Here is a 16205-nt window from a genome sequence, read left to right on the forward strand (position 1 = left end):
ATATAAGAGTATTTCTTCTTCTTCTTCTTCTTCTTCTTCTTCTTCTCCTCCTCTTCTTTTTATTTTTCTTTCTTCTGACATTTTCTTCTTTTCTTCTTTCCTATTTTTCTCTTTTCTCGAAAAGAAGATCATCGTCCAAACGACCGACGTAAAAACGAGAAATACGTCTGAGGAATATAACCGGAGAAAAACACGGGGTCCATTCTTGTGAGTTACGTGTCTGTCCTTTCTTTCTTTCTTTCTGGCTTTCATTTTATTCTTTGTTAGTGTGTGGTTTATTTTTCTTTTCTTATTTTGTATGTCCTCTCTGTCTCTTTCTCTTTTTCTTATTCCACGGAGAAGATTTATTCCCATTGGTGAGGAGAGGGTGGCAGTTCCGAAGGATGGGCCACCGTCGAGCTGCAATTCGTATTAAAAAAGTATTTTAAAATTACTGTCATTTTAAATAGGAAAAAATATATATATATATATCTATCTATCTATCTATCTATCTACCTATCTATCTATCTATCTACCTATCTATCTATCTAAATATTAAAAAAAATAAAAAAAATAAAAAAAAAGAATAATCAAAAACTAGGACTCACAAAAGGGTTAAGGGTTGTTAAATTGGCAACAAGGTCGTATATATTTTAGGAAATTGCAAGGGGTTGGAGGATGGAAGTTTTCGATGGAATTATTCGACGAATACTTTTTATTTATTAATGTTATTATATTAAAATATTATTATACGAAATATTTTGTATGTTCGTCGAATAATTTTCATCTTATTTTGTTTTTTTCTCTAACTAGTAAGTTATTCTACTGTCAAATCATTGAATAGTTTTTTTTTTTAATAATAATTTTATCAAATGTTTAACAATAATTCAAAGATTTGATTGTTTAACCGACAAAATCTATGATTTATTTATTGATAATAATAATTATTATTATTGTTTGTTTTAAAGCATACATTTTGTCAGTTTTTTTTTATATTTTACACGAATTTTTGTCAACGAGTATCAGCAGCACATTTCCAAAACACTAAATTTATAATAATTTCAGTAATAAAAAGATCATTAAATAAGAAATTTATTTTATAAATGGATACGCACTGCGTACTCTTGATAAAGTCTAAAAAATTCGAAGAGTTGTTTCGATGAAAACTCAACGAATATAAAAAAAAATATAAAAGTAGCAAAATGCGTAAAAAATAAAGTGAACTAACAAACAAACAAACAAACAAACAAACAAACAAACAAATAAATAAAAAAAAAATCATCTACTTGAATTGTTTTGCTCGTCTCGTCTCAACTCTTCGAATTTTCGAGTATCGCTATCAAAAATATTGTCCTAAGGACTTAAATTCGTTTGATCAATTAAAAAACGTGCTTTTATATATATATATATAGGTATATATAGAAAAAGGATGCTTATTCACATAAGAAAAACAACAGAAACAACGCTCATCTGATTTCCATGCAGCTGTCAGCATGCGTGACAGCCGAAGGGGGCGTAAAAGTTCTCTCTCATAATTTTTTTTTTTTTTTTAAATATTCGTTTCTTTTGAAGGATACTTTGATTTGATTTTTTTTTTTTAAAGATAAACGAAAAAAAAAATAAATCGTACGAAAATCGATAAACTCTATTCCGATCTTTTTAAATTTTTAATATTTTTTGAAGGGGGTTTCCCCCCCCTCCCCAAGTTTTTCAGTTCTTGTATATTTTTTTCTTTTATACCTTCGAGTTTATTATTATTATTTTTTTTTTTTTCTTAATTATTTCTTACAACCCGATTTTTCCTTTTCACATCTTGTTTCTCCATGCCTTTAACACGTTTCAAATCTTTTTCTTTTAACTTTTCTATTTTTCTTTTTTGTTTTATCGATATTACTTTGTTTTTCTTTTACTACCCTTCCTTCCTTCCTTCCTTCCACCCTGCCGCTGTATTTTTTTTTTATTTTTTCAACGCGAAAAACGGGCCACAACAAGCGCGCGCGGTGGCGCTTTCCTTTGGACTTTGCTTTGCCAAGTTCTCCTTAACGGAGTAAAAAAAAAAAAGAGAAGAGAAGGGAACGGACAAAGAAGGAAAGAGAGAGAGAGAGAGAGAAATAGAGAATAAGAGAAATAGAGAAAAAGAGAAAGTAGATGAGGAGGAAAATAGTAGGAGAGGGGGATTTAGAAAAGCGCGGCATGAGAAAATAGCGCGTAAACAAAGGATTGTTTGAAAATGGACTGATATCTCTCTTTTTTTTTTTTTTTTTTTTTAATCTTTTTCTTTTTTTCTGTTTCTTGTTCTTTTTTGCTATTTTTGCTATTTTTCTATTTTTTTTTTTTTTTTTTAAATATACATATATATATATTTATCTATCTATATGCATGTGTGTTATGTATATTTTTGATCTTTTTACTTTACTTTTGAATTCTTGCCGTCCCACCCCACCACCAGAAAGTGTTCACTTCTCTTCCATCTTCTTTTTTAATTTCTCCTCCTTTTTATCCTCGCTTCTTTCTCTTTTCCATTTTTTTCTTCACATTTAACTCTTGCGCTATGAAAAAGTAGAAAAAAATCTATTATCTCGCGACGTGATAATTACTTCTTATAAATAACGTAAGCGAAAGAGATAGAGATAGATAGATAGAAAGATAGAAAGAAAGATAGATAGATAAAGATAGAATGAGAGATAGATAAAGTGAGAAGCAGAGAGACAAAGACAGAAAGAAATAGAAATAGAGAGAAATAGAGAAAGAGAGAGAGAGAGAGAGAGAGAGAGAAAGAGAAAGAGAAAGAGAGGAAAGGAACTGAACTCTTCTCAATTTAAAGGAATATATTTTGTATGGAATTTAAAACGAAGTATTTATTTTTGATTTTAATAGTAAACAAGAAAAGAAAAAAATGTAAAGGAGAAGGATGACTTTTTGGCAAAGCAAATTCCAGGAAATCATCAAACACACACTGCGAATAATTGCCTTCAACAAAATTCCCATCCGATCAAAAATATTTTGACGAGAAAATTTTCTTTACTTTATCGTCCACACAGGATGGATTTATGAAAATTATGGTTGGATGATTGAAAAAAACAAAGTAAAAAAAAAAAAAAAAACGAAAAGAAAAAAGAAAAAAAGAATTAAAGGATTACAAAGATTCAAAGATGGGGAATTAATTAGTGCAAGGAAAATTGAAATATGCAAAAAAAAGGAAGATTATCTTTTTTAATTGATAATCTAAAATATCGTTTATGAGGACAAATATTAGACGATTAGAAAAATATTTTGTTCGTTAGGAGGATAGGATAATCATAAGAACGTCTATGATGACGATAATCGTACGATCAGTTGGTAATCGTGGATAATATCATCAAAAGACAGGTGGTGAGGTGGGAGGGGAGGAGGAGGGGGGGGAGGGTTAAAGGTAAAAGGGAACGAAAGTTTCCAGGACTTTTTCAGGATACATAGGGCTTTCTTTTTTTTTTTTAATCTACTCAAAATATCACGGACAGTAAGAGAGAAAAAAGGGACTTGTGAAAAATATCGGATGTCATTTTTTGTTTCATATTTCTCTCTGTTCTTTGGTAGTTTTTTTTTTCATTTTTTGTATTTTATTTTATTTGATTTTAGTTTAATTTCTTTTTCGTCCACCGCGTTTATTCCACTCCTCTTTTACCACGATCGCGATTTTGTTATATTCTTTTTGTTTTTTAATTTTTTTTTCTTATCAATTGACAATTTGTCATATATTTCTTTTTTTTTTTTTTTTTTTATTGAACTGAAGGCTGCATGGTGGATCAGGCCTTCTTACACTCAATCAAAGAAACTCTCCGATATTTACACGTGAGTAATCTGACGAATTCAAGCGAGTCCTAGGGTTTATTATTATCATTATTATAGATAACGAATAATATTCGTTGAACTTCTTTCTCCATTTATAAAAAATAAAATAAAATAAAATAAAATAAAATAAAATAAAATAAAATATATATATAAAATTAAATCAAATAATTGTATTAAGTACGATTTGATTAAATAAGACAAATAAGATTAACACTCTTGAAAGTTATTTCATCTAAAAACGATATCTTTTTTTCTGGAGATAAAAAGAAAAAGTTAGCAAAGGCACGCATTATCGCGATAACGCGAAATGGAAAAAGGTTGAGGCGTTACCCGAGTAAAGATGAGAGAGAGAGAGAGAGAGAGAGAGAGAGAGAGAGAGAGAGAGAGAGAGAGAGGGTGTTCTCCTTCTCTCTCTCTCTCTCTAGCCGTTTAAGATTTTACTAATTACGTCTACCGCGAAACTAACGCTAATTAGCACGCTCGCGGTTATCTTCTTCTTTTTTTCTCGAGTCAGAGGAGCTATGAAAAATACGAAACGACTACTATGACGACGAGTTGAATTCCAACGTGTACGAAGAAAGAGGAGGAGGATTCTCGCGGCTTCTTTATCATCATCATCATCTTCTTCTTTTTCTTCTTCTACTTATTTTTTATTTTTTTTTTCCTTTTCCTCTTCTTCGTCCTCGTAGTTGTCATTTCTCTCGTTTCCTCTTCTTTTCGCATTTAGGCTTTAAAAAAACGGATGAGTGTTTTCTTCTTTCCTCTATGATGTATATTACACGAAGCAAAGCATTAAATTTCTTTTCGCGTTTACTCGTTAGAAGAATTTACAAAGAAATCAACTCGTGTGTTTCTTTCTTTTTTTTTTTTCAATTATAAATTTTTACAAAAAAAAAAAAAAGATAAAATAAAAAAAAATGTCACCGTCTCTTTCTAATCTAAATTAGAGATATTTTCTCATATCGAAGATAAATATTGAATAATATTTGTATATGGAGAAAGAATAACGTTTTATAGGTTGTTACAAAATTTCGATAATAGTTTTTTTTCTTTTTTTTGGAGGGGGGAGGGGCGATTTTTCCAATTTCAACCTTCGTTTCAAAGATATTCCACGACCACCCCACATATATACATACATATATATATTTTTTTTTCGTTCGGTCTAAACCATTTCCTTCTTCCCCCTTTTTCTTCCTCATCCATCGAAACCCCCAGCAAGCACCCCCTCCCTCCCTCCCTTCCCTCTTCTCTTTTCGAACGTTACCCTCAGACTCGCTATCGATTCGCCGCCAGCGAACTCTCACGAGAGACTGAAAGGAGACAGAGCATATAGCTATGTGTTTCAATAATCCGACACAACAAGTCATACAAGAGCGTCTAACTGAATGTAAGAAGAAGCGAGTATTATATGGTATAATTACGATACGAGGCACGTAAGTATTAAGAAAGAAAGAAAGAAAGAAAGAAAGAAAGAAAGAAAGAAAGAAAAAAAAAGTAACAAAATATAAGAAAGTAGAAAAGAAAAAGAAATAAACATAAAAGAAAGAACATTGGGAGAGGAAGAAGAAATATATACAAATCAAACTAAACGAATATACGGACAAAAGAAACATTATATATAAGTGTATATATATAGATAAATAAGGATACAGTAAAAGATAGTAAAGATAGTTAGAAAAGAAAATGAAAAACGAAAAGTTTGTAAGGTAATAAAAACGGGAGTAGAAACTCTTAACCCTTTTTTCATTTTTATACAGAGTAGAAAGAACAAAAGACAAAGATAGAAAGATATATATATATATATATAGAAAGATAGAGATACAGATAAAGAGGAAAATAGAGATAATGTAGATTAAAAAAAAAAAAAGAATAAAGATTTGTTTGTATAGTACCTCTGCGAGCGAGGTTGAGACGACTTATTGCTGACTCTCTTTTCTTTCGGTTCGTTCAGGAGGAGACGTAACACGATTGGTGGTAGTAGTAGTAGTAGTAGTTGTTGTTGTTGGTAGTAGGTAGTTATAGTAGAAGTAGCAGTAATGGTAATAGTATAGTAACAGTAGCAGTAGCAGTAACAGTAGCAGTAGCAGTAGTAGTAGTAGTAAAGTAGTAGTAGTAGTAGTAATAGTAGTTGAGTAGCAGTAGCAGTTGCAGTAGCAGTATAGTAATAGTAAGCAGTAATAGTGGTGGTACTAGTACTAGTAGTTGTAGATGATAGCAGTAGTAGACAATAGTAGTCGACAGTGGTAGATAGTTGATTCGATAGTAGTGGTAGTAGTAGTAGTAGTAGTAGTAGTAGTAGTAGTAGTAGTTATGTGTACGTATACGCGGCGCAGGACGCTGGATCGGCGATCAGCTTGCTCTAACTTGACGGCAGTAAAGCAAGACGAGAAACATTATATACTTCATCAGCATATTTGTGTTGTTATTTTTTTTTTTTTCAATAATTTTCTTATAATTTTGTTTTGTTTGTTAGTATAATAGTTGATTAGTTTTATTTTAATTAATATTATTGTATTTTTTCCAATTAAGAAGAAGAAGAAGATAATATGATAAAGGGGTTGAAAAAAGGGGTAGTGGTTGTCTTTTGGGTTCGAGTAATCGTGTTAGTATTAGTGCGATGTGTGAGTGTGAATGAATTTAATTATTTTTGTTTTTGTTTCAGGGCTGAGTTTGGTTTTGTTTTCTACATGTATTTATTGTTTTTTATTTTTCTCTAATCTTAAATTTAATTTCTACTTTTTTTTTTTTTTTTTGTAAAATATTTTAAGGGTACAACTACGTATTTATATGTTTTTATGTCTTTTTTTTGTTTGTTTGTTTTTTTTTTTTTTTTTTGAGAGATCGCACACAGCGACGGTGGATGGGGCTCTAGTATTTTTTTTTCTTTTTCATCTTGTTATAGTCTTTTCTTTTATTTCTTTTTTTTTTTCCTTACACTTATTTTGACTCTTTTAAAAATGAATAGTTGGGCAAAAGATGTGACAGACGACGTGTTTACACTCTCGTCCCTTACTCTTTTTTTTTTTTTTTTGTCGATGATTGGACACATTGCGATTTTTACAAATTTTGTTAAAAGGGGAGCATTTTCTTTGCTCTTTCTTAATTTTCATGTTCATTTTGTTTTTGTTTTTTTTCTTTCTTTTTAATTCTGATATTTACATATATATATATATATATTTTTTTTTTGCTTATGTTAATCTCTAATGTCACGAAAAATAAAGTGAAAAAAACGACATAAGTATAGAAGTAAGAAAAAAAATAGTGAAAGAAAATGTAAAAGAAGAAAGAAAGAATGAGAGAAAATGAGAAAAGAAAAGAAAAGAAAAGAAAAGAAAGAGAAGAAAAATTAGAGAAAAAGAGAAAAATATTATGTAGAAAACAAATTAATAAATAAATAAATAAACAAATAAATAAATAAATAAAATGAAGAAGAAAATAAAGGGTGGGAGGAAAAGAGTGAGACAGAGAGGGTATAAAGGATGAGTCGTCAAGACAAAGGATCTTTTTCCTGGCTCGTTTCGAAACCATTGCCACGATCCTTCTGTCTCGACCCTCCCCCATCGTCCTTCGTTAACTCTCACAGCTTTTGCTTCCTTTTTTTTTTATTTTTCTTTTTGCTATCCTTCAAAAGTTTTCTCTTTTAAACATCCGAGTATCTTTTTTGCATTAATTTTTTTTTTTCATCCAATTTTTAATCCGTCATTTCTTATATTCTCGATTTCTTTTTTAAGTTTTTTTTTTTTTCAATCATATCATCGTGTTCCAATAATTATTAATTAGTATTATTTAATTACACTAATTCTCGGCTTGATCCATTGAGTAGTTTGAGCTTTTATGTTTATTTATTTTTTTTTTTTGGAAAACACTGTGTGCACCTCTACGTACCGCTAGAGTCTAACTTTAATATTTTTATATTTTCATCTTTTTTTTTTTCAAATTAAGTTATTGGAAGAGAAGAAGAAGGATCGAGGAAAAGGGAAACAAAGATTTCAAATGGACGAGGAGTTTTACCATGAAAGAGACAATCGATGATGAATAAGAAGATAGAAGAATAAGAAGAAGAAGAAGAAGAAGAAGAAGAATGATAAGAATAAGAAGAGATAGAAGAAGAATAAGAAGAAGAAAAAGGAGAAGGAAAACGAATTAGAGAGAGAAAGATAGAGAGAAAGACAAAAAGATCGTCGATGACTCGATGAGGAAGAAGGCTGGTGTTTTCCGATGCTGTTGTTGCTGCTTGCTGATGAGGGGTGTGGGGTGGGAGAGGGTTAGGAGGAAGATGGATTTGTCGGGGTTGTTCAAGGAAACTTTTTCATATTAATCTTTTTTGTTGTTGTTGTTGTTATTGTCAATCTATTACTCGAAGGATTGATATAGTTGGTATTTAGGTTTTATCTGATTGGTTAGTAGGTTGGTTGGTTGGTTGGTTGGTTAGTTGGTTGATTGGTTTGTTAGTCGGTTGTTGTTGATCAGTTATTTGTTTTCTTTTTTGTATAATTTTCTTTTTTTCTGACTATTTGGTAAACGATCGTGGGAAGATGATCGATCTGTAGGTCTGTGCCTTGGCGATGTTGAAGATCCGCCACCTACGGCTTACCTTGCGAAGCTCTTGAATGCCGCTGATTGCGGATTTATGCAGAGCGGCACGCGCGACGTGTTCAGCTGCTCCGCTATAAATTTGTGCATTTCCTCTGTAACAGAGAAAGAAAAAGAACAAAAAACACAAAAATAAAAAAATCCTTTGACATTATTATTGTCGTTAACACTTTACCGACCACTAGTCTATTAATCGGTTGACATGAAGATGAACAGTCATTATCATTACACGAATAGTAATTTGTTATAAAAATTTGTGGCTAAGCGATCGGTAAATTGTTAATAAAAGTGATATTACTACACAGAAATGGCAAGAAATATTTTTATACGTTTATTTAACTTTGATCTCTTTTAAAATCGATAATTCGAATATTTTTGTTTTCGTTACTATTTGTCTTACCTTTCACCTGCTGCACGCTCGTCAATTTCCGCTCCCAGAGATCGTCGAAAGGATGAGTAGTAGCTGGCTCGAAATCCCCAGTGTACTGTCTCATCCCAGCACTCGTTGTGTAGCAACACGTGCACATGCACGAGTGATATCTAAGTCTTCCCTCGTCCAGATAAGGATGCGCAAGGGCATCCACCACGGTGATCCTCTTGTCCTGTGGGAACACCGAGAAAGTGCTTTAAGTATGTATCAGACGCGTCGATAATCGTGCTCTTGCCAGTGATGCCAACTTTGGCTAACATAAGTTCTAAGTAGTTATCTACATCTTTTCTTTCATTTAAAAATATCTTTGGGCAAAACAGTTTTATTAATGTTAATAATAATCGACGATGCATCGAATAAATATTTGTTTGAAATGTTGGACGCATAGCCTTGTGAATGATATGCTTTTTAAACAGCATGTTCTCAACGAGAAACTCCCCCCATAAAGTTGTTTATCAAGCCCGTTACTACACCATCCTACCAACATGCTGTCACGCATATGGCTCCTAAGAGTCTTTATAATTTTTTTCTTCTTTTCTTTTCTCCCTCTCTTCAACCAGCACTTCCATTATAGCACATTTACTATTATACCGTAACTCTCCCACCCCCCATGAACATACGTAAAACCGATCTAAAGCACCGATCATCCATTAGTTGTAAAGAAATATATGCATTTGATCGTTAAATCAGTTGAAAGAGAGAAAACGAGGAAACCGATTCTCCTTGGAAAAAAAAAAAAAATTACTGAACACATCATTTGTCTCATGAACGTTGGTTGTTCTCATGCAGTTCGTGCAGTTGTTTTAGTTTTGAAGGAAGAAAATTGATCGTATACCGTGTAGATGTGGAAAAAGAATCAAAATGAAACGAGAACTTGTGCTAAAAGAGAAGAAAAGAGAAGGAGAACGAATGTAATCCAGAGTTCCCATCCCCAAATGAGAAAATAACCCCCCTGGCGTTCTCAGTAAGTAACATGTATAGAGGAGAGAGAAAGAGAGAGAGAGAAACGCACACAGCAGGGAGAGAAGACTTACAGGATCGAAGACTAGCATCTGGCAGAGCAAATGGACGGCCTCGTGCGTCGCCTGGTTGCTGAGGGTATAAAGAGCCGTCAACGAGGGTGGTTTCGGTGCACGCCTTAGCATGTGAGTCCTTGCACCCTCGCAAGCGTACCTCATGTCCTCGAGGGTTGGGGTGCCTAGCAGTTCTGTGATCAATTCCAACTAAAAGAGAGAGAAAAAGATGAACAGAAAAATCGTTACATCCTAAACGACTGACTTTCTCCCATTGGTGACATACGCCATTTTGTTTTCCGCCATTTTCCAATAATGGAAAAAAAAGAAACAAAAAAAATCGTGATAAATGTAATAATAATAATAATAATTCGTTACCTGTTGCACAGGACTCTGTGCTTGAAAGAGAATCCGTCGGCGAAGAAGTTCGCCGAAAATGCAACCTACGCTCCAAACATCGACGGCTGCCGTATAATGTCGTGCACCCATCAAAATTTCCGGAGCACGATAATACTGCGTCACCACTTCCTGAGTCATGTGTTTGTTCTGGTCGGGCTCTTCCACGCGGGCCAATCCAAAATCACAGATCTGTGTACCGTTCATATGTAAATACGTGATAAAGATAAAAAGAAAAAAGAAAAAAGAAAAAGTCAGCAAAGGTGGCGTGTTATTTTCTCTTTTTTTTTTTTTTTTATGTTAACAGAATGATAATATATTTACTTTTAAAACGCAATTGCTGTTTACTAAAAGATTCCCTGGCTTGATATCTCTGTGCAGAATTCTGGCTGAGTGAAGGTACTTCAGACCTAAAATTTAAACAAAAACACACACAGACAAATTAACATTATTAATTATCGAGAGACACAAAAAAAAACAAAAAGAATACAATTATCTGCATTTCTATCGATATTTATTGAATTAACCTCTTTGGCACAGCTGAATGTTGCGCGGGGTTGTTTCTCTGTACAGCAGGGTTCAACGGACAATGCCGTTCTCTACTTGAGTATATTGATATATTTAACAATTTACTTTAATAATTAATAACATAATTGGGGGTATGATATATTTTAAAAGATGTCATCCGCGAAAGCCATTATAGTGGCGCGTCGTGCCTAAAAGGTTAATATTTTCAAAATATTGTTGGTCAATGTTATGTAAAAATATGAAGATCATAGATAATCGATTAATAATTTTATTAATAATAAAATACCACAGAAAAAAAATTGATATTGAAATAAATAATAGTATTAAGAGAAAAATATTCAAACAACGAGACAATATAAAATTTGTCGACCTCGATTTGAAAGGAAGAAATTATCATGGCGTGTGCTCGTTAAGGCTACTTCGGTGTAGCATTCAGAAGAGATTATCCGGCATTTAGCTTCCGTTAGGAACGTCTACGTCCTATACTATGATTGTGCGTCTATCTATCTATCTCTATCTCACTCTCACTCTCACTCTTAGATTGTATGTAGGTGTCTCTCCAGGTCTATATCTACATCCGTATTTACGTCTATGCCTATCTATGTCGCGTCGTTAGCTCCCTACTCGACTATCCCCTTCCGCATAAGCGAACCTTACCCGTACCCGTATAGCTGTAGCCGTAGCCGTAGCCGTAGCCGTCACGTTTAAAGGGAGTAGGACCCGATATAATCCCTTCTCTATTCACTTCGCACCCTAAACCCTATCCACCGTGCCGTTTCTTCAACCCCACACATTGTCCTGTGTTACACCCAAGGGTTAGCGAAAAAGAAAAAAAAAAAAAGGGGGCCCAGACATTATCGAATGAATTCGCGTATTATAGCCCATTTTCGATCGCAAACTTATTATAAAAGAGAATACTTGAAATGTTCATATCATAATAATCGTGATACACTGAATATTCTCTAAACATCGTTAATATACATACCCACGTCCGTATACATATTACATGAAATCATTGAAATCAATTATTTCTCCATGGGTAGACCAATATAATTCCCGTATACGATTATGGTCTATATGATAACAATTCAACTCGGTTTACACGTCGATACTATGTATGTAATAGGATGTGAAACGACAGAATACAGTCTATATCGATGTACCATTTACCGTTCCAATCATCGATACACTTCGGCTATTGTAATCTCGCTTATAGTATCACATGTTACTCTCTCTCTTTCTCTCACACACACTCACTCACTCTTATCATTGTACAAGCGAATCCAACTAAATTTTGTGATATTTTTTGTTAGTTTTAACAGACGGTAAAACAATTTATTGATATGGAATATTAGAGGAATTTCTTTTTTCTTTTTTTTGAATATACGCAAAACGCAAACACAAGTATCGATATCAATGTTGATAGAGTTGCAAAAGATTTTACGTTTGACGGTTATAGATGGAAGCAAAGAGAAATAGAAATAGAAAGAGAGAGTAAGAGAGAAATAACACGAAGGGTAAGCTAGAGAGTTGGGTATAAAATAGGGGGTGATATAGGGTGCAAGAGGAAAGAGAAGGATGACTGCTGCTGCTGCTGCTGCTGTTGGAGGTGAGGCTGCAATAAGAGCAGAAACATCAGTGGCAGATGAATGTGCCCGTGAGTCATGCTGCATTCAAGCAGCTCGACTTTTCTCTTTCTCCCTGCAATAAAACTTGCTAATATTACCGGGGTAATCTGCCCCGTGGGTGCGTCCGGTTAGGAATCTACCCTTCGGTAATTAAAGTCTCCCGCCGACGGCTTTCACTCACGATGAATTCCTCCTTCTTTTACTATATATACTTTACTTTTACTCTTCAACAGACCAACGAAGAAAAAGTATTTTCTTTATCCGGATCAACGGATTTTTCCTTTCTTAACTTTCTTCCTTTCTTTCTTTCTTTAAGTATTCTTCAGTATTAGACATTTTTTTCAATTATACTTTTCGTCGCGACTAGTTTTCCATTTTTCTTTTCTTTCTTTTCTCATATTATGTTCATTTTATATTAAAATTTATATTATACCGAAGGATTTAATAAATCTGTATATATATATATAATGTGCGCGCGCGCGTGTGTGTGTGTGAATATTATCATTTTAATCTGAATCTTTCGAAGAGATTAGAACTTACGATAGAAGTTTAGTTACGATTTAATATCATATCAATAGTCTCGAAATCTATAAGATACGTAAATTACCGTAACACACACTGATATCGTATCCCCAAATGAATGAATAATATATACAATCGTGTTATGCGCGTTCCGTTGAATCGCTTTCAATTATCTCTCTAATTAGTCCAGTTTAATCCGAAGCTTACGCTTTGCGATTACACCAACACCGATATTCGGATTTATCTGCAATCCGCAAATTTGTACGAGAATCATTCATACTAATCTATTTCTTTGTTTACTCCTTTCCATCTCCCTCCCACTCTCCTTCCCCTTTGTTGATATTCTTTCATCGAGTTATAGATGAGTCTAATTATTCTGAAAACATTTAGCTCATCATCCTTTTATAATATATATTATATTTAACTAAAGTTCAATGACCATAAATGATTTGTATGGATAAAAAAAGCTTCTCGTCTTTGTTTACTATAGAGTTTGTTTGATGAAAACGACGACGACGACGACGACGACGACGACGACGACGACGACAACGACGACAACGACGACGATTGCACGCTAACTTCAAAATTATCTGCAAGGTCAACGAATCGTTCGACCAACGGTTTCTCCTCCTCCTCCACCACCTCCTCCTCCACTTACTCCTCGTTTTCTTTTGCTTCTTAAAATACACACCTGACTTTGCCCTCACCCATCAACGGCCTTCTCTTTTCCTCTTACCCTCTTACCTTCTTCTCCTTCTCTTTCGCGACGCGATCGATCAGCTGATTCACAAAAGAAAGCCGCTGCTCGCTCGCTCGTTTGCTCACTCGCACGCACATAGGTGTCTTTCAACCCATCTTAAAACTCTTCTTTTGTTCCTACTATCCTTTTACGAATTCATTAAACGAAAGTAGTTTTCTTGCGTGCTACGATTCATTTTTTTTTTTTAATATTATGTTGATTGTGTTGCATTTATTGGTGGTTATTATTTCGGTTAACAAATAATGCAAATAGGTTATTTAATTTATTTTTATATTATTTTTTTCATCATTATATATAATAAAAATGATTTAAAATCAAATAAAAATCATTCATAAAGTTGCATGTTTAAATGTCAATTTATCATAGCCATAGTTCATCGTACTTGATAGGGCGTACATTCACCGAACTTAAGGTTGATTCTTTTTTTCAGGGATGAGGAGAGATCGATAGTGTCTCCACCCACAATAAAAAAAAGAAAGAGAGAGAGAGAAAGAAAGAGAGAGATGAAACGAAATACGATAGCAAAGAAGGCGACGGCGGCAACGTACTCGCCGAACGTAGTCGTCGGCTGTGTACGAAAGTCAAGGTCAAAGGACTGACTGCGTCGCGTATTAACGAGCAAGGTCATCGCTACGTACAATCGCTTCTGCAGTGAAGTAGCCAGTACATTGTCCTTGATCAGAGGCAAACAACCAGACGACCAGGTAGGCAACCAGGTAAGCAACCAGGTAGGCAGGCAGGCAGGCAGGCAGGCGCAACCAGGCGCACCTGTCGTTAACCTCCTTGTCATTTGATTTCGAACGATCGAATGCATTCATTTGCATTAGAAATAATAGAATGCAGCCTATAAAACTCGTTTCTTTTAATTTCTATTTTTGCTTTGTTTTCTGCTATTTTTTGCTAGCATCAAATAAATTTTATTTTAAAAATAATTTCAACGCTTGTTGTCAACGCTTGGTTTCATCAAATTGAGAAATTTGTGGAGAAAGGAGGACGATCGATACACCAAGGACTTTATCTTCTCAACTTGCCAAGAGAAAGAGAGAAAGAGAGAAAGAGAGAAAGAGAGAAAGAGAGAGAGAGAGAGGAGAGGAAGGGTTTGTTAGACTCGATGTCTGACTAAGCACAGATGCCGACTACTTACAAGTAGTATTACTTACACTCGAGAAAGCTAATCCCTATCTAGAGATATTGTTGTTCGCTATGTTATTTCCATTTAAAAATGGTTACGGAGATTTATTCTGTACAATCCAAAAAAAGACATAAGGGTATTACATTTTTCTTCTTGATGTAATATAAGAAGTTTAAAACAAAAATATGATGATAGTTTAACGTTAGTGAAATATTTTTGTCGTTTAGATCATGGTATATCTTTCTCATAAACTTATCTCAAAACGTAATGCAGTTAATACGTGAGCATGCATATATATGTGAGAGTGTATACACATGCTAGAGAAATATATGTGTGTGTACATATTGGATGGCAGAATCGATGGCACGTTTCCGAGGACGGAAAACTCGTTAAGAGTGCGTTTGTACGAGATGGAAAGAGAAAGAGAAAGAGAAAGAAAGAGAAAGAGAAAGAGAAAGAGAAAGAGAAAGAGAAAGAGAAAGAGAAAGAGAAAGAGAAAGAGAAAGAGAAAGAGAAAGAGAAAGAGGCCGTTTAAATAAAACAAGCACGTCTCGCGAATACGAAACTTCGACCAACAACACAACACACGACAGCAGTTCGAGAAACAGCCAAGCAAGCTCGGTGATTCTCTCAGTGATTCTCTTACAGTGCAACTCTCTTGACGATTACGTCACAATCGGACTTCCACTTGAGTCGAATTGTGCAACGTGACTTTGTGATATGTAGACACACTGATAATAACGAGGAGGAACGATGATATCGACATTTCTTATGACAAAAGAATAAGAAATTTGATTTAAAAAAAAAAAAAAAAAAAAGAAGAAATCAGTTTGATAAATTCTTTCGTTTGATCTATAAAAGAAAATCTAAAAAAAATAGTACGTAAATTTAAAAAAAATAAGACAAAGAGCTACTCTCTCTCTCTCTCTCTCTCTCTCTCTCCCTCTCCTTTTTGCTCTTTGATAAAAGTAAACGTTTGATATCGGGCATGTTTTTACTTTGTAAATGTGGACTTGTTAATTAAAAGATCAAGAAAGGTAAAGAAAAAGTTGGGTTGAGAAATAAAAAGAGAAAGAAAAAGAGAAGGAAAAAGAGAAAGAGAAAGAGAAAGAGAAGGAAGACGGTGGTGAGCAACCGACCGGATGACGGGGTCTGGGGTCACGGATGGGCGGCGGTAGGACTGGTTTCGGACCAGTCAAGAAGAGAAGAAGAGGAGCTCTCTGCTCTATCTGTCCGGGCTTTACGTGCCACCTTATACCGGGTGGGAATGTTCGAAACACCGAAACGCGCAACCCGTGAGAAGATCCTCTCTTTCTCTCTCTTTTTCTCTCTTTCTCTCTTGGCAGATCTTCTACGATCTTCGGAGATCATCGTCCTCTTCTACTGGTCAATC

The 16205-nt window shown here is 34.1% G+C and overlaps 1 protein-coding gene and 1 long non-coding RNA gene across 7 annotated transcripts in view; one reads left to right on the forward strand and one right to left on the reverse strand.

Annotated features, from left to right (window-relative positions):
• LOC149032546 (uncharacterized) overlaps positions 1-15637 on the forward strand; it is an 89657-nt gene extending 74020 nt beyond the window's left edge. For 3 of the 4 annotated variants that reach the window (XR_016176620.1, XR_016176621.1, XR_016176623.1), the window contains one exon: positions 14111-15637. This is a non-coding gene — a long non-coding RNA (uncharacterized LOC149032546). The remainder of the gene's footprint in view (positions 1-14110) is intronic. The other variant, XR_016176622.1, reaches the window with a different exon arrangement.
• The window catches only part of nmo (serine/threonine-protein kinase nemo), an 83801-nt gene continuing 67752 nt past the window's right edge, over positions 157-16205 (reverse strand). The window contains exons 5-11 of one of the 3 annotated variants that reach the window (XR_001475619.2): positions 10567-10652; positions 10225-10434; positions 9868-10056; positions 8804-9005; positions 8405-8498; positions 2396-2528; positions 157-399 (exon numbers count right to left, since the gene is read on the reverse strand). Coding sequence is in view for 1 of the 3 variants with exons in the window: in XM_015319526.2 (XP_015175012.1) it covers positions 345-399; positions 8405-8498; positions 8804-9005; positions 9868-10056; positions 10225-10434; positions 10567-10652 (836 nt within the window). In the remaining 2 variants the exon portion in view is untranslated. Of the gene's footprint in view, positions 400-2395; positions 2529-5702; positions 6174-8404; positions 8499-8803; positions 9006-9867; positions 10057-10224; positions 10435-10566; positions 10653-16205 lie in introns of all 3 variants that reach the window. The other 2 variants (XR_016176617.1, XM_015319526.2) reach the window with 2 other exon arrangements.

The sequence above is a fragment of the Polistes dominula genome, unplaced genomic scaffold (assembly GCF_049000335.1).
Source record: "Polistes dominula isolate Pdom_NZ unplaced genomic scaffold, Pdom_raw_medaka contig_23, whole genome shotgun sequence".
NCBI lineage: Eukaryota > Metazoa > Arthropoda > Insecta > Hymenoptera > Vespidae > Polistes > Polistes dominula.